Raw genomic sequence first — 25,619 nt, forward strand, 5'->3', positions numbered from 1 at the left:
AGTGAAAATGCAAGAGGGAAATTGCAGCTACGCTTAAGTACTGCTAATAATATCATACAATTCATATATTCTGTAAGTAATACAGGTAAGAAATCTCAAGAGCTGTAATTGATTACATTTTCGTATTTGTTTTTCTTTTTCAGTCAGTAGTGAAGACTGGGCGATTGCTGATCAGCCACGAGGCTCCCTTGACAGGAGGGTTTGCATCTGAAATTAGTTCTACAGTTCAGGTACACAGATTGTTTGTATTTAAGCATTCTGCATGTCTGAGTGTGTTTATGTATAGAAATAATGTTTATTACTATACTAAAAATTGGGGTTTTCATATTTTTTTTGTTTAATTTCAGATTTGTGCATGCTTGCATTACTTTATCTGAACAGATAAACAAAGGTGATTCTAAAGTTCACACAAAAAAGCTATACAGACAGCAGTTAAACTTGGGAATTAGCCTTTTTTCTAGAAAATAATGGGGTTAATTGTTCTGGGAATGTAATTTTGAATTAAATATGCATAAGGAGTCAGAAAACTAAGTTTATTAGTGTTTGTGAAACTTTTTTTAAGAGTAGTTGTATTAATTTTAATATTACTGTGAAGATAATTCACTTTGTGTATGAAAATTGTCTTTATGAAGAAGCAAGCATTTATCATCTAAGCAGTGTTTGATCCCTCTTCTATTTCTCCCCTTCTATAGGTGACCTTGCTGATTAAAGTAGGTCTAGTAAAGTCATTTGGCACTGCCAACCTTGAGTCTTGAAAGCGATGATTTTTCTTAAATTCTTAGGAAAATGTGAAAAAAATAATCAGTGGTGCTTGTCTTTTAGTGTTGTGTGTTACTATTAATTAACACCCGAGGAGATAACTTTTTTTAAAGTCAGGCATCAATCTCATGATTTAGTGAGATTTAGTGGCATAAAAAATATGTTTGTTGGAGAGAAAAAGTTGAAGAAAAAAGCTTATCAGTAAATATTACTGGAAGATTCATTTCATGGTATGATCAATATATTGCTGAAACTAAAAAATGAGTTTCTAATCTCCTCAGACGTCCACTAAGAAAGGGACTCACGTGGTTGATCCATCTTGGTTTGTTTTTCGTACCAGGGATATATATATTGACAAATAGGACATATTTAGCAAATGAACTTTAAAAGCCTTTAATAAAGGGCTGTTTCTTTTGGTTCATGCTGAAAGCATATATTTGTTTCATGATGGTAACTAATAATCTTGTATTCAAATTTTTTAGGAAATGAGGATTTGTTTCTTTAGAAATATTAGTTAATTTATCACACATGCTACTTCAGAATAAATTGAAATATAACTCTTTGGCATTGAATTTATCCGTCGTGAGTTTCTTTTGGCTGACTCAGATCCGTTTTATAACTATATTGTCGTTACTCTTTGTATCTATTCTTGAAGATTTCAGCGTCCTGTACGAAAGTTTCGATACTAGTTATTTTTAAGAATATCCATTCTGCAAAAGAGAGCAGAACATCATTTACAAAACGTAACAGCTTTTTCAAGAGCAGTAGGCATAATAAAGACCTTGCTTTTTAAATTTATGTAAACATGTTTCTTAAACAATCACGTAAAGTCTATATGTCTGATATCAGTGTGCAGTAAAAATAAAAATGAAAAGTGAAATTCACTTTTACTGGATGTGAAGCATACTGAGAATGCCAAAAACTGTGGATTGCAGTTGGCTTTAGTTTCCTCTTACACATGGAAATAATAAGACTTAAATCAATTGTGTCCAGTTGGATTAGATGGTTAGTTTCCATATTGTTATTCCATCCTTGCCATGAGGTCTCTCGTCATAGAAATAAGGTGAATAAAAATACACAGGTTATTTCAAAACAGTTAACTGCCATAAACATTTCATGGTAATGTAGATTTCAAGGAAGTGAGTGTGACTGGAAATGATGGCTTTCACTCATGAGAAAACTATATGGAAGGTTTCCTTTTCATTATTTGAAAGATAAAAGCGTTAGGAGAGCATATTAAATCAGAACTCTTCTGTGTCAAGTACAGAATATTTAAAAGGGGGCACATTATTGCATTAAGTAGTCATTCACTCTGATTACTTAAACATATAAAACTAAGAAAAGGATGAAGTGGTGTAGTTAAAACTCCATGTGATAAGACTTTGCCCTTAGTACTGATGTTTTTATATGTTCTCAATGGGTATTATGAAGTGAGCAGCAGATGATAGGATAAATTCAATATAGGTACTCTTAATACTGCTCGTTGATCATATTGTGTATAAAAGCTTGCAGAAGTGTTCAGCAGGGAGGGCCCTAAACTTCTTTTCCTTAAGGGACACATTGGAGCATATTTGGAAGAGCCTCGGAGAAAGGCCCACTGAGATGTCATCTCCAAAATTGGGTGTGGAAATCATCAGCACATTATTAACTTGCAGTGTAGAAGAATGCGAATCCAGTGTTTGCACCTGTGTTGAAGAAGAAAATGAGAGGAACAGGGTGGTTTCAAAGAGGGGTGACAGGGGGAGGCTCCCTTGTGAGCAGGGGCAGAAGGCACAGCTGCAGCAGGGGAACCCCAATAGCCCAGCCTGGGAGATGGAGCCCCTCACCTGGCTCCTCCCGGGGCTGTCCCTGTGGGCTGAGGAGAGACAGCCAGCAACCACCGACAAGGCGGATTTTGGGTAAAAGGGGAAGAAGGACTGGCTGCTTGCCCTTGGGCTGGTTGATAGGACTGTCCGGCTGTGCACTGTGCCCAATCAGCACCATGTGTCCGGTCTTCTCGTCACACCCAATTTCTAACTCTTTTCCCATGTGGGACATTCTGTCCTGCATTCAAGGGTGTGTATGGTCTGAGTGCCAGGAGCGTGTCAGTGTCTGTCACCAGCCAACGTCAAGCTGGACAGCAGGCTGAGCGAGTCGGGAGGTAGGTGTACGTGGGGGTATCTCTGGGAGAGTCAACTGGAGGAGCTGCCCACTGGAGGGACCAGGAGGTCTAAGCCAGCTACTGGCTTAGCAGCCTTTGAGCATGTTACACTGACAGGAGAAGGAATTTATGTCATGTGCATGCTGTACTATTTTGCTTATTCATTTCTGTTAATCTTGTCTTTGCTTTATTTTAATTGACTTGTAATGTTTCACCTTCTAAAGTGTCTGCTGTGCAGAGCTATTTACAGGTGAGGTTGGCCAACCTCAAAGCATGTTGTTTCTCTAATTAAAGCCATCAGGGAACCTTCTGAAGACTGCCTTTCATTCATTGGTGTCTGTGGTAAAAAGCTGCCTTGCAGAGAAGCAGCTTGCAGTCCTGCTTCCTTTTTGCCATTGCTGCCATACTGACAAAATAAAGATGATGGTGTGATGTATTTTCAGAACGAAATGGAGACTTAATAGGGGGCTATAAACAAAGAATTGTACAAGGGGAAAATAAACTCAGTTACATAAAGAATAAAGTGATAAAGAACTTTATGATGAACACTGTGATAAAGAACAATACTTCATTTTAGAAGTCTTTCATGATTTCGGTGGTTAATAACCCTTTTATCAGATCTCTTTATTTGTAGCTGCCATCAGTGTTCCAATTTAAGTTTTGTTTTTCTTTTCCTTGCAAATGAAGGGATTATTATTCTAGGTTGCTTTTACTGGGATAAGCCTCTGAGCACAGCTGTATTGATCACTTTGTAGAAAGATGAGGCCCTTATGAGCAGTTCTGCTGAGCGTGCAGTGTAAAGGGGGAAGGAATCCAAATATACGGCAGTAGTAATCCTGCAGTAACTGGTCACCCCAGAGGGCTGTAGATACCAAAAGTTTGGGTTTCAACAATGAGAAGTTGTTGAAAGGTTCATCTAAAACTAACTCGAAGGTGATCTTTTTTCTATTAGATGTTGTCATGTTGTGGTTTAGCCCCAGCAGGCAGCTCAGCACCACCCAGCTGCTTGCTCACTCTCCCCAGGTGGGATGGGGGGAGAGAATCAGAAAGGTAAAAGCACAAGAACTCATGGGCTGAGATACAAACAGTTTACTAGGTAAAGCAAAAACCACATGTGCAAGCAAAGCAAAACAGGGAATTCATTTGCTGCTTCCCATCAGCAGGCAGGAATTCAGCCACTGCCAGGGCAGCAGGGCTCATCGCAGGTAGTGATGGGGAGAAAAACACCATCACTCCAAATGTACCCCTCTCCTCTTTCTTTATCCCAGTTTTATTGCTGATCATGACACCACCAGGTGTGGGCCATCCCTTTGGCCAGCCTGGGCCAGCTGCCCTGGCTGTGTCCCCCCCCAGCTCCTGGTGCACCCCCAGACTCCTCACGGGCAGGGCAGCACAAGGAGCAGGAAAGGCCTTGGCTCTGTGTAAGTACTGCTCTGCAGCAACTAAACATTGGTGTGTTAACAGTACCATTTTCATCAAAAATTCAAACACAGCAATCAGATGAGCCTCTACAAAGAAAATTAACTCTATCCCAGCATAACACTCCATCTCTTTGTTTTATTTCAAAATTGTCTTTCACTCTGGAATGTAATACATTAGAAAGCTAAGTTTACGTTGAAGGTCTTATAAGTCTTGTTGTGGTCAATGTAACATATCAGATTTGAAGAGAATTCTGTGGAGCACTTATATTTTCCCCTCCTCTATTAGCAGGTGGCCTTTTCCTCTGAAGTCTCAAACACTTATTTTTGTTAGTTCATGATGTATTAGAAGAGATTATTTGAAACTTGGGTGTGGCTGAAAACTTCATGGCAATCTGAAGAAGCTGTCTGATATTTCTTTAAAAACATTTTGAATTATACAGTTTTGAGGGAAATGTAAATCTGAAACAAGTAGCTTTTGTTTTTAAAATTGGATTTTAAATTGACACTAGTATAATAGGCAGTTGTTGCAATTTGCTATATTTATGTAGCTTCTGTGTATGATGGAATGTGCTTGCTAGTTTGAACCTTAGAGCCTATTCTGCTTAATTTTTGGTGCATTTTGATCCAATAAATATGAACTACTTAACTGCAGGACTTCATCAGCACTTGAATTGGCATAGTACAGCATGTAATTTCCTTTTTTGTTATTCAAGTCACCTTTCTTCTCCTTCTTTATGCAAACTCTTTGACAAAAACTGTACTACGCTTCTGAGAAGCGATGGTAAATTGACAGAGTATGTATTGAGAAATTGGAAAGTTGAGGAGAACAGAGTTAAAATTGCTGGGGGAATTTATAGGTAGAGTAGTTTAGGAAATGTACCTGGGAAAGGATCATGACATGAGTGCAGACTAGTAGCTTGATTTTTCTTTTCCTGTCTTTTAGGGCTTCTACATCAAATGTGTAGCTTCCTGCTTTTTATGGGACTAGGTGTGGGAATGCTGTGTTATGGTTACAACAATGTGATAGTCACTATTTTCTTTTAGGACTGAAAATAAATGTAAATAAACATACACAAACCATCTGGCATTGATCCTGCAAATATAGAAAATCTGTGTCACAAAACAGTCTTGGTGGTTTCTCCCCCACTATCCACAAATAGTATTTAAGTTACTGAAAAATAGAAGATGCTTTACTAATTTGGAATATTTTATTTAAGGTTTTTGAAATTTAATTTATGAAATTGGATTGTGCACATTAGTAACATTACAGCAGAATCCACCACAAAAATGTGCCTTACTTACTGACTTACAAAAATATACATGGCTCGAGAAGGGTGTGAGCTCATTGCTGTCTATGAAATAAGAGGATGGCACACTGTCATTTGCACAAGCTTTGCACAGATGTAACAGGGCACATATTTTCTTCATTCTTGCAAGAACAGAGCAGTGCTGGTTTAAGGGTGAGTTTCTACCTCAGTAGTGCAGTTTCTTTTCTTATTGCCTAGCAGCTACTTTGACATGGGGCATCTGATTATGCTTTGGGGGGATCTGAGGAATGGGAGATCAGCTACCACAGATTTCTTCCAGAAGAAATCATGAGCTTCTCAAAGTTGCACCAAGCTTTGTCTTACAAAAGGTTAACATTAATCAGGGGAAAGGTCCCAGCAAATTCAATGAAATAACCCGTATCAGAGGATTGAGTTATGTGATCTTATTTTTTCAGTTCTTCAGTTCTGTATGTAAAATTGGATAGAATAAAGTCTGTTTGGATTGGTGGGGATTTAGATTTCCTTCTGCTGTTGCAAAATAAGGCCTAATCTGCTCTAAGCGGGGTAATTTCCTGCTACTGTGTAACATTAGGAGAAACTATTAGATGAGCTATTTCTGAGAGATGTATTTCAGGAAAAGGAAAAGTAAATATGTCTAGGAATGCCTTTCAAAGCTGTAACAGCTTCAGAGCAATTTTATTCTAGCGAGTTACCATAGGAAGAACTTGCGAAAACAAAAAAGCTTGAACAACAAGAACAAAGAACAGTTCAATAACTTCATCAGCAAAAAATAAAAATGAAAATAAATCAGCTTCCCAACATTACACTTCCAGAATCTTTGAACTGAATCAATTTTCATACGACTTCATGATATGTCTTCAGAATTTGGGTGGTTTAGATACTCCATACGGTTCCATTACTTCATTTTTCCCATAAGCTGAAGTTAAGATGGCTTTTCCCAATGAAGCTGTGACATCTTCCATGGCTTTTTGTGGTTCTTAGAACAGGTGATTGCAATGTAGTACTCCAAAATATTTGAGAGAGAGATTTGAGTTTGAAATCATGCATCTGTGTCTGCATTAGGGATTTACTTAATGCAATAGGAACTAAATAATAACTTGGAGCGCTCTGTGGGATTTATTTTATAATTATGGTGAATAACATAAAATCTTGTGCCAGTGCCACTTAAAATTAGTTTAAATGAACAGGGTGCAAACTTCTCTTAAAGTCTGTCTTTACTGGAAGCAATTCTTATAGTGTAATTGTAATTCATTTATATTTAAATCATTTCATTCTCATAACGTGCTGAAATAAATTGACTATCGAACTGAGCATTGAGTTAAAATGGAATGTGTAATCCGTAAGAATTTGGAGGGATTTGAGATATAAAGTGTTAGCCCTACTTACTTATGGAAATGAAGGAATTATGGAAGAATTCTCTATGCAGTTTGAGGAATCATAAAAGTCTCAAACACATTTTTCCAAGTTGACTAGAAAGATGATTCAGGACAGGTCAGCCTGGACAGCTTTTCATAAGACACAGACTTTTTTCACTGTTGAAAACAATTTCAGGGAGTAGCTAAATAGAGAGGTTCTGGACTAAATATAGCATGGACACTTAATAAAACAGCATGCTGAAACGTGGGTACAGGAGTATGGTCATTCAGTTCACATAAAAAGATTCAGATTTAATAATTTTTCTTAACTTTGCTTTGACACAATCACAATAGGCAGTAAAATTGAAAGAACTGAAATAGGCAGTCTAGTGCTTCATTTACTATTCTACATAATTTTGTTTGCCACTTTCATGCTTTTAGTCACTGTAGTAGGAATCACAATCCATAAAAGCCTGGTTTTATAGATTGCAACGTCAGGTTCTGTCACTAGGAGAATGATCTAGGAAGTGTTGGTATAAAACATAAATAAAAGCTGGAATGAACACAGCAAAGTAAATCGAAGATGGGCAGAAAATATTTAATAATGCAGTGGAAAAAAGAGAACTGAATTGAAAGGAAAGAAAATCAGACCATACAGAAATTAACCCAGAATAATGGAAAAAAGTGTTATTTCCTATGAAAGGAATTGGGAGTAATAAGGGAAATGTCATCATGTCATCTAAATAAAATTCTCATTCAGTGGCTTGAGTTAAAAGTGTTTGTGGCAGGTGCATGAAGATGCTCATCGTGTTTGTAAAACATGAATGTAGACAGTTCAGTGAACTCCCAGTTTCTGATGCAGTGTGAACTAGAAGCAATTTTAGTTATGCAAGTCTAAATTTGTGGATAATATTGACTGTCTTATTCAGCACTCAGTCTTATATGTCAGAACATTTGATAAGGAGTACAGAAAATAAGTGAAGAGATGAAATGTTACAAAACCAAGATTTATAAAAGGAAACAAAACTGCTTTTCATCAAAAAAGTTGAAGCTGATATACTACAAAGAGAGTAGAAGTTGAGATTCACTGTAAAGCTCAGTAAAATGAATATGAAAAAGTGGCCTTTCATATTATGAATTTGACTTATGAATTTGAATCTTTCATACTAATTATGGAAGTAAGAATTATTCTGTGTTTTAAAGAGCTCGAATACAGCAATAAACATTGGATCTGTTCTATTTTCTTTTCCAAACAGAAGTACTAGTGTTTTTTGGTCTCACTCCACTGTGTCCCCCATTCTGGACCTTCCCCCTCATAGCATGTGAGATCCCCTGATGCAGTGCCTGCATGGGATCAATGCTTCACCAGCCCAGCTGTATGGGTTTGGCTGTGTTTGTCTGGCAGGGGTGGTAGCTTTCTCAGCCTGGGTCACTCTCGAAAGGGAACCATGATCTGACAAGAAGGCACATTCATATGGTAGTGCCTGCACTTTCTCCACACTAATTTGAGGTTAGAGTTCTGGATCTTTCTCCAAAGTCTCTCATGACAGTTTAACTCATAGCGCAGGATTGTCTCAGTTTTCATCTGGTTTCATGCTCTGATACCTTAAATCAATACTAAAGTCTTCCTTGGTAAGAAATGCAGCACAAGATGACTGGACTTCTTAAAAAGTTCTGGTGGATGGTGCTTTGGGCAACCTTGGCTAGTGGGGGGTGTCCCTGCCCATGGCAGGGGGTTGGCATTAGATGGTCTTTAAGGTCCCTTCCAACCCAACCCATTCTGTGATTCTGTGTTATGTCCTAATGTACATTTTGCTCATGAGACTTCATACATGTTTATTTCTGGGGGACATAAGGAAAGACAAATCTCTCTAAAATGCAAACAGAAAAGCTCATAGTAGCAGTAGCATCTGTTACCTGCGCAGGCTACAAGGGATTGTTCTCTTCTAAATTGGAATAAATTCAATAAGGAGGAGAGAAAAGTGGGGTAATGATTTGAATATAGCCAAATATTGGACTGCACACGCAGTAATCTATTTGTGTTGTGTAAAACTCCAAAGCACATAAACCCAAACAAAGCCCAACTCCTCAAATAACATGCAAAGAGAAGTACTCAGATACTGTGAGGGATTTTTATAAAATGTACTCTCAAACACACTCTTTATAATTGTAAATGCAGGGTAGGTATGTGCAATTGGTCCAGTCTGTAGGCACAACAAGAATCATAACAATCACAATCTCTTATTTGTCTGCAGCTTGACTCAGAGTTTCTTAAAACTTACGTGAAAAATTTCATAAAAACATCCATGCAAGAATGAGCACATATATTAAGATTTTGGGATTTCTTATGCACATGCTTCTCTTGTATTTTAGGGGACAGTCTCATTAACTGTATGAGACAACACAAAATGACCCCACCACCCACGTGCATTGCTGGTAAATAAATAAATAACCCAGGCTTGAATCCCACTCATGCTCATTCAGACAAGGGTTCCCACCCAGGTAAAGTGTACACTGCCTACCTGGTTTTTGGATTCTTGCTGTCTAGAAACTATGGCTTGGAATAAGCTTTTTCTGACTGCTGGTGGGAGTTAAAACAGTTCCTTTTTTTTTTTTTTTTCCCTCTAGAGAGGTGGAGGCAAGGATGTGACAGTTGCTTGGAAGTTTCCATAGGTGCTCGGAGAGATGATAAGCTCTGCCTCATTATGAGTATTTAATAAGTGAGAGAGCAAAGTCACCAGTGAAGCTTTGGGTGGTTCTTCCCAGTGTCTGTGAATACATCTGTCTGCCTTTGTAGAGCACACACACTAGCAAGTGTTGTGCTCTGCTGCTGTTTTTTCACTCCAAAAATAAAAATCACATTGACGTTAACAGATGAGTGTTTTCGGTTATTACAAGCTAATCAAATGCATTAATATGCACGCTGTATTTTACAGTTGAAACTAATTTCAGGTAAATATTGGTCTATTAGTGAGGTTAGATGTCCATCCTTAAGTTTTCACAGCTTCCAGTTGAAGTACAGATTTAGAAGTGAGGATAGTTTTGTCATTTACTTTTCTCTAGTCCAACGCTGCGTGCTGTATGCACTTCTTGTTAAGGCATTTTTATTCAATATCATTACAGTTTAATAAGTGTGTTGCATTATGGGATTCATTAGTAAATATCAATAAAGTTGTCCAGTTAGCAGCTTTTAATTCTGAAAAAAAAAAAAACAAAACTAAAGTTTAGCAGTTGTTTGAATTTGTATTGTAGAGATAATAGAGAAATCTTGTTAAATCGGTTCTTAACACTAAATAGCTGAAAATACGTGAGCTATTTTAATAGCTATTTAAATCTCATCTTTTTCCACTGATGGTTTTACTTAACCATGGGTAAAAATAGTAACATCCTTTTCTAAGCTTTCAAGATGCTTGTCTGAGCATCATAGTATTTTGCAGGAAATCCGCAGAGAAACCATTACTGTACCTGTATTTTTAAATGAAGTACTCTCCAGGGAGAACATGACTTTGCTGATATGTGATCACAGTTCACAGAGTGAAGCAGTGGCTAACGATGACAGGTGTGTGCTAATTTAGACTTCCTGCCTGTCTGTCCAGGCAATCATTCACTGTACGCAGTACCCAGCAAGATCAGTCGCTTTTTAGGAAAGCATTAAACTAAGAGAAGAATGTTTTCAAACTTTGGCATTGTTTTCAAATTATTTTCAAATCAATGCTTTTGCCACTGATGCCGATTAGCCCCCTCCTGACACATGGTTGCTGCTGTCCTGGTTCCAGCTGTGCTGGCTGTTAGGCAGGGGGCAGCATCTCTTCCAGGTGCATCAAAAACCTATTTGATGTCTTCCTTCTGAGCTGGTTTTCCTGCATTGGACAGATATGCAAGTGTGCAGCTGCATACTTTTCCATCTCTTATGCAAATTTTTGGACAGGCACAGGCAGTTTATCTCAGGACAACACATAGTGGTAAAGTGGCAGGATATATGGAGAGTGGTAGCTGTGCAGGGAAATTAAATTGAAAGTTCAGTTTTGACTGCTGAACAAGTTCAGTGCTGGATTCTTCTTAATCAGTAGAGTGTGTAATGTTAAGTATCCTCCTAGTGTATTCATTGAGGACACTTTTCCCATGTTCTGCTATTTAATTTGGCATGCAAATGTCCATATGCCTGAGGCTGAACTCCAGCATCATCTTGCTGATGGATCTGTGTTCACTCTGTGTGATTTATAAATTTAAACAATGTGTTTGGCCTTCCACATGCTAATACTGAAAGGGGCCAAAACTCTGTCCACTGAGGCAGAATGAAAATGCACTTTGCTGTGCACTCCCTGCTTTTCAGCATGTCAATCTCTCGAGCTGTTAGACATTATTCTTCAAGGGAAAGGAAATATTTTGCGTTTATACTTACTCTAATGTACAGTTTGCACTTGCAGAAATATAATTTTAATTCAAACTGCTTTGATTAGAACTACATTGTGATGCTAACCATATGTTTCAGATAACCCACGGAGCTGATAGAAATGAGGTTTCCCTCCAGACAGTGAGGGAGGGCAAAAAAACAACAAAAAAAACCCTTTCCATGACGGTGTGTCTTGTGTTTTCTCCTCTGTAATGTGGTGGTATTTTTACATGTTTTCCCCCCCCCCCCCCTCCTCTAATAGCATATTAGAGTTCAGTAGCATCAGCAGTTTTAACTGGTATGTAAACATAACTGATGATGTTTTAGGAGCACATCAAAGTGCTGAGCTATTCTGTAGTAATTTTAGGTAAATGTTAAAGCTGCTACTGAGCAGACCTTTATATTATACCATGTCAAACTACCAACTTGTTGCTTAATGCAAATTACTTCAAACAAACAAACAAGAAACAAACAAAACCCATTCATTTTAATGGCTTTACAGTGCTTTGAAACTCTGACTCTAGTCTGATAAAGACATCCTGTGGCAGGACTCTGGATTGAGGCCAACCTGCAAAGTAATTAATAATTCAGAGGTTATTTAACCTCTCTGCTTGAAAATCTAGCAATACTGCGTTTTACTTGCTTTATTTTGTTTGGCATTATCTTTTATTCAGAATGAGTTACGAGTCGCTGTCGAACAGCAGTTTATGATGTCATGCCCAGCAGTCCCAGTAACAGCACAGCAGTGAGCTCTCTTCCAGTTTCCAGTGCATTACAGTTATACAAGACTTCTGGGGTGCTTGAAGCCTCTTGCCTTTGGCAACCTTTCTCAATACACTTTCATGGATGCTAGAACTCTTTATTGGCCACACGTACCATAACATGAGTTCTAAGGGCGAGCCACGGTAAAGAATAATGGGAAGTTTTGGAGTTGTGTTGCATGTCAGATTTACTTTGGTGCCAATACCAGCAGCTTGTCTTTCTTGGTCAAAAAATTTACTTTAGTGGGTAGGTTTAGGGTTGCAAAGTGTTGATTCATGGAAGCACATTGGTTTTTATTTTCTTGGCCTTTCATATGGTCATTAGAAATGACCTGGTTAGACGATGATGAGCTTATAGCAACGGGTGTAGTTCAGAGCAGCATGACTGGAGCAGAGTGGTCAGTGGCATATAAAAATCTGTGCAGAACAGAGAGGAAGAATACACTACAAAATCAAGAAAAATTGATACTTTCACATTCATGTCTCACTGAAGGTTTTTTAATACTTAAATTTAAAGGAACAAAAGATCATTGACTTTTAGTTTTCTAGGGTCTTACTCTAATTAATACATAACAGGCCTGTAAAACAGCATGTGTGTATTGGCACTTCATGTACGCACAAGATCAAGTTATTTCAGTTCCGTACTGAATGTATTCATAAGAGATGATGTAAAAAGAGCCTCTTGAACTCTTTGGCACTTCTGTGCCCTTCCAGAGTGCTGCAAATTTTATACTGTTGCTGTTGGCTACATTTAAGTTCTTTAAGGTAGAGAGGAAAATGAAGGTTGCAGTTTTACTGCCTTTAAAACCTAGGCTAGCAGCTTCTGCTGCATCCTTGAGAAGGCAACCGCCTGCTGTCCTGTGCACAGACACAGCTTGAATTAGTGCCCAATTAGTTAGTGGTTGTTAGTGCCATTAGTTACCCAAGTCTCAGATCTAGATGTACGATTGTAGGATAAGTTGTGGCAGTGCTCAATTTTCATATAAGAGCTTAAATAGGCCCAGCGGAAGAACTTAAGGAATCCTATTTCTTCGTCCAATAGGCTTTTTGAATTAAGTGGGCACGTGGCCCTGCATTACAGTGATGGACGCGGCAATTAAAAAAGCTACCAAAGTAATTAAAAATTTGCGAGGAGCAGATGTAAGCCAAGAATTAGTTCCTGAGAAAAAATAAATTTGCCAATTCCAGTTGCATGGGAAGAACAACAACACAGGGGAAGAGGCTGGCGTGCCCCTCTCTTCTCTGACCTTACCTGCAGCAATGCTGTAGGCTGCTGGCGAGAGGTGCATTGTGTACCGTAACACCAGCAGAAATGAATGAACAGGAGTTACTGTCCTAGCTGTAAGCATGATTCATGGGCTCAGTATAGTCAGTGCCTGCGATGCTTTCTGTAGCTGTGCTCTGTTTGCTATGGAAATGGGATTTTGAAAGACAGCTTTACTGGAGGAGCAGTAGCAGTGCAGGCATCTGTCCACAGCTCGCTGGAAATGTTTGTTAGTTACCACGTTTAATAGGGGACAACTAAGTGGGAAATGAGGTGGTAGGCACGTACACCACGAGTCATTTTACCTGGTTTTCTTGCAAGGAGCAAAACTCGATGGGGATTTAGTGCTAGACATGACTGAGTCAGGAAGGAAGGTTTGCTTCCCCTGTACCAAACACTGAAGTGTGCATTTTATAAAACACATGAAGTGAAACACCCTTCGAAACTAAAAAAAAAAAAAAAAAAAAAGTTTCTCTGCAGAGAGCCAAGCACATCTTTTCTTTATATATGGAAGTTTCTGACTCTGGAAAAGTTGATCTGCGCAACTGGAATTGTTCCTAAGATACATTGGCTTGAAAATAGTACTTTGCTCACTGTGATCACTGAGTAAGTGCCTTTTGTCCATGCTACGGCAAGTGGAGGTCTGATCGCCCGACTGCTTTCTGGTGAAGCACAAAGCATGAGCAAATGACTGGCAGTGCAGTCACTTTGACGTCTGAGGAGCATAAGTATCTTCTTGGTCAGAAGCAGGGGGGCAGAAGTGTTTCCTTCTCTCCCATCACTTGGTGGAAAAAGTACCATTTCTCCCTTACCTTTTGTAGAAACGGCTGTTCTAGATTAGGAGAATTGCAGGGGAGGAAGGAATAAAGATAAAATGTGGCTCCCAACGAGAGGTAACATTCAAAAATGCCTAGCTTTTAGGCAGGGAGGTGGTAGGAAATGCAGGCTGCTGAGACTTCAGAGCCGTCGTGTGGACACTGCATCCTCTCCCACCCCGTTGCGTCTCTGGCACTGCACACTTGGCTCCAGTTCACCCAGGGTGAAAACCTAGGCCCAGGCGGTGAAGTCAGTGGAACTAAGGTTTAATTCTGAATGCCTCTTTTGAGTATTTCACTGCTTTTACAAGTCAGTGCATGAAGGGGAGGGTTGGCCTTAGGAGTCACCTGTTCATTTTTTTCTTTAATTGATTGCACATGTGTAGCATTGGAAAGCTAGAGGTCTTTGCAGCAAAACCTGCAGTGGTTTGTATTCCTGCACCTTCTTTTGTTTAAGCAGTAACATCAGATGTTCTGGACACCAACAACTAACCACACAATAAATAAATCTCTGAAAAGTAGAATGGCTTTGTGAAAAGAAAACGCCAAGAATGTACTCTACTGGTACAGTGTTATGATTAATATTATTTAAAAAAAGGAATGTTGCTAGGTCTTTTAGAATGGTGATTTTATATATTATAATATATAATAATATAATTTTAATATATATATATATATTATATAATACGTTATATATATTATATTTATATATAACATTTTATATATGATATATATATATATTTTATACTTTCTCTAGTTGCGTTGACTTCAGCTATGTTATATCAGAATCTTGTATGGCTTTGCATTTTATATTACAAGAATAACCAGAGCTTATTATATAATAGGAGAGATAAATGAAGTTATTTAGCAGCCAGCTATTAGAGTAAACGTGTAACTTTGATTAATATAGCTCAAGATAAATGTCCTAATGTAGTAATATTTTTTTAGAGGACTCAAATTTCTTCAGTATGATTCGTTTCAAAGTTGCACCCACACCATATCAAAAGAGAAAAGCTCCATAAAGAAGGAATCCTATTTTTTGAATTACAGGCAGGAAGTGGGATTTTCACTGTCCATTAGTCTTTCAAAAATGCAAATTAATTAGTATGTGTCTTGCCTTGGTGGAATTTATAGAAGGTAACCCATTTAGAGACATTACACAACCCTCAGAAAAATATACCGCAGTTGTGGTGGGTCTGTGGTAGAGGAATAGAAAAGGTCATTTTATTTTTTTTTAACCTTTGATCTTAAATGCCATTTGTATGACTATGCTGTTTTCCTTTTTTCAGTCCTTCTCCTACGTAGCTTTCTTTAAAAAAGCGTCTGTGTTTTTTGTTGTTGTTGTTGTTTTTTTAAAATTTATCGTGAACAAGTAGTTATGGCAAGAGGTCTGTATTTGGTTACCTCAGTATGTGTTCTGAATTACAGAAATCTTCTTCTGTCATGAAACTTACTGAAATATTACTGCTGGCTTCTTTCTCTTCAAACTTCTCGTTCCTGAAAAACAGTGATTATCAGGTACTTGAAAAAGGTAATTGAAGCATCTTCCAGTTTTTCCTTTTAGCGTTCCTCTTCAATAAATCATCTGTTGAAGAAATAAGAGAGAAAGTACGTGATCACAGTGATACTTTTTCACAGGAAAGCGTTGAAAGAAAAAGGAAAGAAGCATCATGGCTTAATGCCAGTGACATTAGTAACTGGTTTTTATCTATATTGAAGTTTCCTGCTCAAGGGCAATTGAACCACTCAGAGCAGCAAGCCATTTAGTTAACTTTGGCAGGACGAGCATTTCCAAACTCTTTAAAGAAGCTGTCCCAGGCTAACTGAAAGCATCTGCAAGGCACCTTTCGAAAGCGAGAGAGAGCAGGCTTTTACGCAGAGGTCCTTCAGCAGCCCTGCACTCATAACTGTGTGACTGAAAATGAATTAGTTTTTGTGTGCATGTATGTCCCTTTATTTACTGGCTTGAGAATATCTTTTAAATTTAGAGTGCTGTGGAAATAAATAAATAAATAAATAAAGTTGTTCAAAGGTTCTCTTAATATGGATTGTAACTTTCAGAGTATTTTATTTCTTCTGTGGTAGCAGTGTTTTCATGGTTAACTGTGGTGTGTTTCATGGCTTACAAATTAAATGGCCAAATTCGACTTTCCAGGGATAGAGATTGATACTTGGCTTGCAAGTGTATTATGTGAATATGTATAAAAATCCATTAACTTAATATATTGAGGATATCTTTTGAAATAAGAATAAAATTAACTTGTGGAATAAAAATTACTTTTTATTTCCTTCTCTCTGATTTTTTCCCCCTCCTGTGGGCTGAACTTGCCCCAGAGCAAGCCTTATTAATGGATGGGATGCCTTGCTAGAAAGGATAGCTGTGAATTAGCCCAAACTGTGTTTCAGGCATCTTTCTACTAAATTCAGTTTTTCATATGTCAGGGATGTGCACCTTTAATGACTTGTAGAAAGTTATCTGACTTCTGTGATTATATGAGTACATAATGTTGGCCTCCTGTGATTAGGAACATCAGTTTTTCAGGAATTGATTTGGTTAAAAGATGCAGATGTGATATTCTCTACCATGCACATAACCTTCGTTGGACGGTGGAATAACCACTGTGATAAAATCATGCTTTTGTATAGTATAATAATTTTTATTTTGTTTTTCTGTTAAATTGATAAAAATATTTTCTCTTTAGTGTATGCAAACAGTCTAATGCAAGCAGAAATAATTAAAGCTCCACTCTGATCTCAAGGTGGGGATAATTACTCATTATTGCTTCTCAGCTAAATGCACTTCAGGTGGCTTAATAAAATCAGCTGTTAATAATTTCAATGAAAATAGTGCATGTATGTTTTAACGTCACATCCAGAATTATAGTGATACGTACTAGAGTTGTATTATGAAAACAGTAGAAGTATTTACAGACAGATGGCTTGATACTGCAAAAACGAACTTCTGGTATAAGCTGTGGTTCTACACGCTATTGTCTGAATGAAAGGAGGAGGGAAAAGCTGCCGTTGAAACTTGCAGGCCACTATCAGTAACTGACACTACGGTCAGAGTGAAGTGTATTTTTAACTGTACAAAGCATGTATTGCAAAAGAAGGTCCATTTACTCATCTGACCGCTGCCAAGTAGTTAAATAAAATTGCAGAATATCTCAAAACAGTTTTAGTGTTACATAAAGTGAAGTTTTGGTTTCCTATTGAGGTTTATACGCTGTACAATATTATAACTGGGTAGCTTTGCTTTAATTAGCATTTAAAATATTAATAATTAATAATTATTATCTTTCATACTATTAAAAATAAGTCCTCACTGATATTTTAAAATATGTTCTGGAAAAAAAAAGGCTGCTTCTCTGCAAATGTTCAAGTGTTTTACTGTGGGCTTTGGTTTTGCATACTGTTAATCCTACTCTGAATCATTAGCCTGGAGTTAGTTCTGCTGAAAATGTGGCAAAGATCATCTTAGATCTTACACCCATGGAAGTAATTCAGTTTTATCAGACTTGAAAAGCCTTTTGTGGTATTAAAAATTCATTGCAAGCCTGAGGTCCCAGTCCTTTGTTTGTGTGCTGATAGGTATTGTGCTGACCTTTGTCGGTGGTAGCCCGGTGCTCGCTGCCTAGCCAGTTGTTTGGCGCTCTGAGAAATCAGAGGTAAGTGCTCATTTTCAGGGTTTGCACAATGTGAGTCTTAATCCAGTCGTGGTTCTGCAATAGTTGAGTAGCTCAGACAGGTATTTATAGCACAGATTTTGAGTAGCACGTATATATATATATATGTATATATATATATATATATATATATATATATATAGTGCCAGTGACTGAAGTGTTTCAAAACAGGGCTGAAAGTAATGGTGAAGTATGGAAGGGCCAACGTCTAGGTTAGCTCTGTACTTGAGTAACAACTCCAGTATCACAGCCAGGAGCGCACCTAAAGCAAGCACTTAAAATTCAGCTCTGAAACAATCAGGGAAAAAAAGCTGAAAAAGCCTAAAAGCTTGGGAGCAGCTTTAGGAAAGGCTGCTGTTTCGTTGTGCGCTGGACGTGCAGATTGTTTTGCCAGTGGAAAGCCATTCAGTTGTGGAGGCTGCATTAAACGCACACACATTTCCTTGACTTTCACACTTCTCACAAGCAAAGGGAAGAAAGCGTTTTCAAATTGCTCAAAGTTTATTCAGTGCAAGTGTAATCTGTCCATAGAGAATGATAGGAAACATCTGCTTCATGAGAAGGAAAGTACAACTGTACCAGCAGCATATGACAGAACAAGAAAGGTTGTTCAAAGTATCAAACACACACTTGATACTCCCCCCAGAACAACAACAGAAAACAACCCAACCCCTTTTTATGTTAAAACTAAAATCACCTCTGGTATAAATCAATTGACTGGAATGGAGTCATTTTGGACTTTAAGCTTACAACATGTTAACTTGAATAGAGAGAGCATAACACAGGCAGCATTTTGGACAAAAATTAAAGACTCTATACACCCACCTTCCCCCTTTTGATATCTATTGAGTGCTAGAAGGAAAACCCTTGGTTTTCTTTAAGAACTGTCGTTTACACCCACTTTCAAATGCTGGAGTCTTAAGAATTTGCTTGCACACAGCTGTGTTGTGCAATAGCTTTATTCCTTACAACTCGGACAGTTTATGCAAAGGCACAGAGGCAAATTCCTGGCTGCATTCTGGGCAGCCCTATCACTTAGGAGTTTACACATTCATCATCGCTTTCCCCAGACAGTTGCAAAGTTTTCTAATCTGTGTTCGCTTTTTATTTTGCCAGAATTTTTAACAGTATGTTTATTAAAAAGGCAAAGCATTTGAGGAAGATGGCCGATATAAAGAGTTTTCAAAGTTGTTATTAATGTTGGCTTTATAGCTGAAGTGATTAAAAGCAACCATATTGCAACATGCCTTTTTTTCCTCCTCTGAATGAAGTGGCAACGTGTGCTTTCTGGAACCTTAGGATACATAAATGGGAACGAAAAACAGTGGAGAAACATGGCTGCTGATCTTACTGGCAATTTTGAAGTTTGAAAGTAAGCAGTGAAATAAATATTTTTGAAGTACTTCCAAGATGAAAGTTTTTTTTTTAACTCTAAAAAGATTTTTTTTTTTTTTTCTGAAGGTGGGGGAAAGAGGTTTTGTTCTTCCCAAGATTTCAAACTGGATTAAATTATGAGAGTTATATCCTTTGATCATGGAAAATCAAGACAGTCATTGCATTAAGTTTCATATATAAGTGATTTTTTTTCCTATACCGTTTGAACATTTTTTAGATGAGAAATAATAGGAAAAACTAATTTTTGGAAGATGTGTGTAAGCATGCTGCCTTCACACTATTCTCTTATTATCATGCTTGCAAAAAACAAGGTTTAGTGTAGCCATTCTACTACAGTCATGTCTGTGTTCTGTGCTAAGGATGACAGTGAATTATTCCTGCATGGCTTCTTTGGGGGCCAAAACAGATGTGTTCATGCTACTGTTTCTTCTGGTCCTATTGAACCTTTTTCCCCACTTTCTCATCTGCATCTTGCAACATGAGCTGAGGCTCTCTAGAAGATCGTTAACAGATCTAGGTGATATTTTTGCAGCCACGGCCACTTTTTCTTTCATTTTTGTAGGGTTTGGGGATGGACCGAGGGGGCAAATAATGGCTCTTTATTAACACAAAAATATATCATCCTGTGCTCCGTGTTTATGGGTTTTAAATGATCACACACTGAAATTCAAGAATGTTTCGTTAGCGGAAGGCGTGAGCGCTTGTTCCCTCTGGCATGTAGTGTCTGGGACTGTGCCCGCCATGCCGAGCAGTGTTAATTAGGGAAAACAGGACAATGGGACAACGTGGGCTGGAGCTGTCTCAGTTCTCACAGTAAATCCAGGTCTGTTATTTTCGAAAGGTTTCAAATCGTAAAAGCTTTCTGCAGAAGGCTGTCCAGTGTCTAATAACTCTACAATACTGATGTCAGTGACTACGCAAGCAAGCTTTCTAGTTTACTTTGCACTTCCCCATATACAATGCAAACAGATAGCTAATGACTGGGTAAATACAATGGGAATGTACTTTGTGCACTGTGTGTTCTGAGCTTGAGTGTTTTGCTCTTTATTTTGTTTGCCTATTTTTATACTCTTTCACAAGCACACTTTGTAATGATGGAATATTACAGAGTTCCTAGTACAGTACAGAGGAATAACACAAGGAATGCATTGTGCTCACTCTTTTAAAATCTGAAGTCCTTGCTGATGCTAATTATTTTTGGCTTTTATTCTTTTGAACTAATATAGTATGAATGGGGCTTATCTGTTATGATTCTTTAACACCTTCTTTCAAAGCGAAAAATAAAATAATTAGACAAATGTAACTGTCAGGCTTTGGTGTACACATTTTCTTTTCCTGCTTTTTAAATTATTTTTTAATGAAAATCTAAGCAAAGTTTAAATGTATGAAAGAAAGAACAGTGAGAACTGAGGAAAAATCATTAGCTGAAAACTAATCCACAAGTATTACATTCAAGTCCTGTAAGGAATATGATTTGTGAAACCACAAAAGACATTGAAGCAAAGTCTTTAAAACCAAACTGCTTTTGGACTTGCAAATATAGCCCAGTTTGCCATCAGCTGCCTCTGCTGCTGCCTGGCATGCAAGCTATTCAGGCAAGGTTTGCCCTTATTTAATTCGTGTTGACCATTCCCAACCAACCTGTGGTCCATGATGTTCTTGGATATGGCATCTAGGATGGCTTGCTCCATTGCCTGTGTGGGAATTTGAGATTATGCTGACTGCTTTATGGTTTGTTGGATGCTCTTTCTTGTTCTTCCTAAAACCATGAATTAAATATGTTGTATACAGCTCATGTCCATATTGTGTCTTGTTCTTTCAGTCATACTAGGTTTGAGGAAGAAGTCAGTTATTATAAATCTTCCTCTGCTACCACAGAGTCCATCTAAGAAAAGAAAAAAAAAAAAATCAACCTTGTATGAGCCATCTGATTTAGCTTGAAGGTCAGGCTGCATTTTGTTTATGCAGTACCCAGTGACCTGAATGGACTGGACTGGCACAAGTGTAGTAGCTTAGGTCTGTTCTTACATAATTAATTTTCGTAATTAATTTAGAATTTTACAATGGACAGAAAGGAAAACTAACAATAGGATTTCTGCAAAAAGTTATTGTGTAAACTTGAAAAGCTGCAGTGACCGTTCGAGCCTGGGATGGTTTTGCTCCAAGTAGTGTTAACGCTTCTCAGTGCCCAAATTTCCTCTCATCTGGTCTTGTCAAACGGGTCAATTGAGTTTTTATTCAAACATTCACCTGATGTACGTATCTTTAAGGTTCAAGCAATGACAGTTTGAGATATTTGGAAAAGATAAGCTAAGTGAACAATGTATTGTTTTTGAGAGAAGGAAGATATTTATTTTGGAAGTCCGGTAAGCTTTGTATCCCAAAGGGGTGCATCGTCTTCAGCATCAGATTTCTCTGCAGGTTTTTGGCAATGTGTTCCTTTGCAGCATCTAGAATTGGCCTGAGAAAAGGGACAAATGGAACAGTTTGCTGAGGAAAATTTGGAAAATTTTCTCTCCCAGGTTCCTGTTTTGTATATTGTTGGCAGATTTAGAGAAAACTGGACTTAAGTTTGGAAAGTTTGGAAGCCTGCGTTGTGTTTATGTGGGGATAATTAGCATCAGAAGTGCAGTGTTGCAGCCTGGGTGTTCATCTGTTATCGGGGATAACTAGTACATACTTCTTATCAGTTCCCTGCTGCTGGATAAGCTTTGGCAGCTGTTGACAAGTGGCTTTCACTTCATCTCCTGCTTTTCTGACTTGAATAGTTTCTATAGGGTTTTTGTGTTTGAACCCGTTTATGTTTGGGTTTACTGGAAGATACCTTGGTGAAACGTTACTGCTTAGTCTTTATGGGACATGTTAGCTGCTCAGACAATTCATAAGCATTTATGGGACAATGGACTAGATGAAGAACCTTTCAGATCTCCACGTTATCACTTTATATGGTCATATTACAGAATTAAAAATTTACTTGACTTCATTTTCTTACTATTTGTTTTGAACATACCTTGCTTATTTTTGTTATCGCACTATTCACTAATTTCAGCAGCTTTTTCAAATGTTCTTTGGAAGGAAAGCAATCATATGGTTGTATTTAAAAAAAAATATTTAAAGTGGTCTAAGGAAAACTGTTAATGGTAAACTGATTTGTTTTTAACTTGGAGCCATAAAAATAATTAGAGAAGTGTTGTGAAATTGCAAGTAAACTCGCTATTGTCTTCAGACGAATTGCAGAGCAAGCAAGTGCGGTCTGTAAGGGGTTTTGCAAAATGCAACACAAAGTGCTTCTCCCAGTCACAAAGGTGCTGTGATTTAGAATGCAGAATAAGTCTGCCAACCTTGGCAGTATCGGCAAGCAGATAACTGATGTTGCTGAAACTGCTGCTTTAGGTGGGTGCTCATCAGCAATGACTGTGTAGTTGTATTGAATTACTGTATCACTGAGCTCTGCTGCCACTGACTCTGCATCGATGTAATCAACAACAACATCAACAATTGAAAATAAATTCTTTAAACTTTCAAAGTTGTACAAAGCTCACTAACTTCACTTACAAATTATAACGGCATGTGACCTTTATAGTTCAGATCAGAGATGTGTGGATGGGATTGGTGTATTTGCTTATTGTGCATTACTTTAGAAAATCGAAATAAAACTGGTTGTTTAATAGCATTCAAAACAATATTGAATCGATTACATTTGTGAACATTTAATATTCATATGCAACATATGTGCTTGAATATGAATGTTCTCCAAAGGAAAATGATAGTTTAAAGTTGTACAGCGAACAGTTTCTTAATACATACCACATTGTCAGAGATTTAATCAATTAAGGTATGATTTGTCTCATTTTATTTTCTCTATTATATGTAAAACAAACAAACCAAAGCTTTTCAAAGAATAGCCGACCCTTTTCTAAAATAGGTAGACTGGCACACACAGAGGGTATATAATCTCTGCTGTATCTTATTTCCTACCCCAAAATTTTTGCTAGGTTCCTGAAGATGCCTGACTTAGACTAAAGTTAAGAGAGAAGTTCCACTTGTAGAGATGATGAGTAACAGGCAGCACAAAACAAGTCACATTATGCATAAAGGATGACCTATAAATGCTGTGCCTGGTAACAATTACATGCTGAAAATCTTATTTTCCATAAGAAGTGATAATATCATCGGCTCAGACATTTAAAAGACAGCATAGTGTTTTCAGAAGTATTTTTCTCAGTTTTATTGGTGAAAGGAAACATGATAGTAGTAAACTCCTTGTAATTAGCACTTGTTTTGGAAACACTCATTTGTCAATTTAGAGTCAAACAAATCATTTTCAGAGTAGGCATTAAGTGCCAAATGAAGGAGGACTATTGGGTTATTCCAAAGGACAGTTTTATACTTTGGATACCACCAATATTTTGAATAAAGTAAGGAAAGCATTTAGAAGTGAGATTAACATGTCTACCTCTGAAGGGCTAGATATGGAGAAAATCAGTTTTAAACTGTGGAAGTGATTAAGAATTTTGCACTCAGGGCAATAACTAATGGCAGTGTAATACGAAAAGTTTTAATAAGATGTTGGAGAAAATGAAACAGGAGCAGCTACCCTTTGAATATATATATATATATATATACACACGCCTTTGAATATATCTGTGTACCTCTAGATTGGTATAAAATAGTAATTCACAGCTATAAATCTCTGTGGGGGAAAATGCTCTCACATGTTAGTGTGTGAATAGGTATTTATGAGACCAAAACCCAGTCAAAGGTTTTTGTTTATTTATTTTTTAGTGTACCATAGCATCTTCAGAAAAGCTGCATTCTACTTGATCAAGCAAGATCTAGATTCCTAGTATCCAGAAGTCTTAGTTTTACTGCTCACTGGCTTGTAGGAGCACCTTGCAAGGGTGTCAGTCGGTCAGGGGAAAGGAGAAATTAAAGGCTTCTATTAAACTTTTTTTTTCTTTTTTTTTTTTTTCTGAAGATGACTGCAAAAGCAGCCCCTTACTCTTTAATAGCAAATATTCAGTGGGAAGTTTATGTAAACTAAACCAAACTAAACTTCCAAATCCAATCCTTAAATTATTCTCAGAGAAGCAGTAGCATACCTTTTTAAACATTACTCTTGATGAATGACAGGCTTTGAAATCATTCGGGAGGAATAGGTATTTTTTTGCACAATGCAACTGGGAAATGTAGGGATTAAAAGTTCTGAAAATGAATTAAATGATAATTTCTTGTGTTTTAATTCCTGAGACAGCTGAAATAGGTCTGTCAAAAATGGTGGTTTAGTGTAATGCTATAGCTGAAATGACACGTTGCTAAATGAAATTAAGAAGCTACTACTTGAATTCTTTACCCGTCAGTAAGGAATACATTAAAAATGTGAGCTCAATCAGTCTGATACATTTGGAAGTTGCCTGAGTTTTCAGACGTCCTGAAACAATGACTCAGAAATCTGAATTTCTGTGCAATGCAATTACTTTTAAGTAGAGTGTCAGATTCAGGGGGGAAAAGAGAGTGTTAGTTCAATACTTAATATTCTCTCACTGATATTACTGGAAGAAAATAGTATTGGAATTGAGAAAGGAGTCCAACAGGAGAACTGAGTTCAGCAGAACTCGGGAGTGTTTGCAAAGCTCAGAATTCATTAAAAAAAAAAAAAAAGGAACAGAATCAAATTGATAGTACTGTAAAGGACAGATGACATTAATTCTGGGTAACAAGGATATAAAGAACAACAAAATAGGGTGTTAAATAAATAAATGCAATTGAAACTATGATATAAAAATGTCTCTGCCCTTGATTTACTAGCTTTGGTAACTGCATAGACAGAGACTATGTATATTGTGTGCAAAAAAAAATTCATGGATTGTGATTAAAATTGGAACGGGACTACAACATCAAAATATATATTATGTTTTTAAGGATTTTAAGGACCCCCTTTCACATCTGTTGGGCTTTTTCACAGAAATAGTTTGTTATAGAAAGTTATTTTATATGCTTATAATTCTTTAATTATGTGGACACTTTTCTGGACTTTCAATTTTTTTCTGTATTAGGAATCTGAATTCTCCATCATATTTCAATATATATTTTCCCTGAATGTAAAAGTACATTCTTCTGGAAAATAAGATAGGGGTAAATATAAAGGCCGTTACTGTTTTTTTTCTTTGCAATCATTGCTCATAAAATCCAAACTGCTAAGTGTGAGCAGTATTCAGCAGACTTTTGAGAATGATATTTTGTGTCTGAATTTTTGAAAATCAGTGTATGTGAAATAATCTGCTCTGCATTTCCTTTTGGTGGTTTGATTTGTTCGTGTACTGTAGCTTCTAAAGACTCAA

At 37.4% G+C, this 25,619-nt stretch overlaps 1 protein-coding gene across 2 annotated transcripts in view; it reads left to right on the plus strand.

The window, feature by feature from the left end:
• The window catches only part of BCKDHB (branched chain keto acid dehydrogenase E1 subunit beta), a 125,707-nt gene that overhangs the window by 71,216 nt on the left and 28,872 nt on the right, over positions 1-25,619 (plus strand). For both annotated transcript variants that reach the window (XM_040554012.1, XM_040554013.1), the window contains exon 9: positions 144-230. In XM_040554012.1, coding sequence (XP_040409946.1) covers positions 144-230 — 87 coding nt within the window. The remainder of the gene's footprint in view (positions 1-143; positions 231-25,619) is intronic.

The sequence above is a fragment of the Cygnus olor genome, chromosome 3, assembly GCF_009769625.2.
Source record: "Cygnus olor isolate bCygOlo1 chromosome 3, bCygOlo1.pri.v2, whole genome shotgun sequence".
Lineage (NCBI taxonomy): Eukaryota > Metazoa > Chordata > Aves > Anseriformes > Anatidae > Cygnus > Cygnus olor.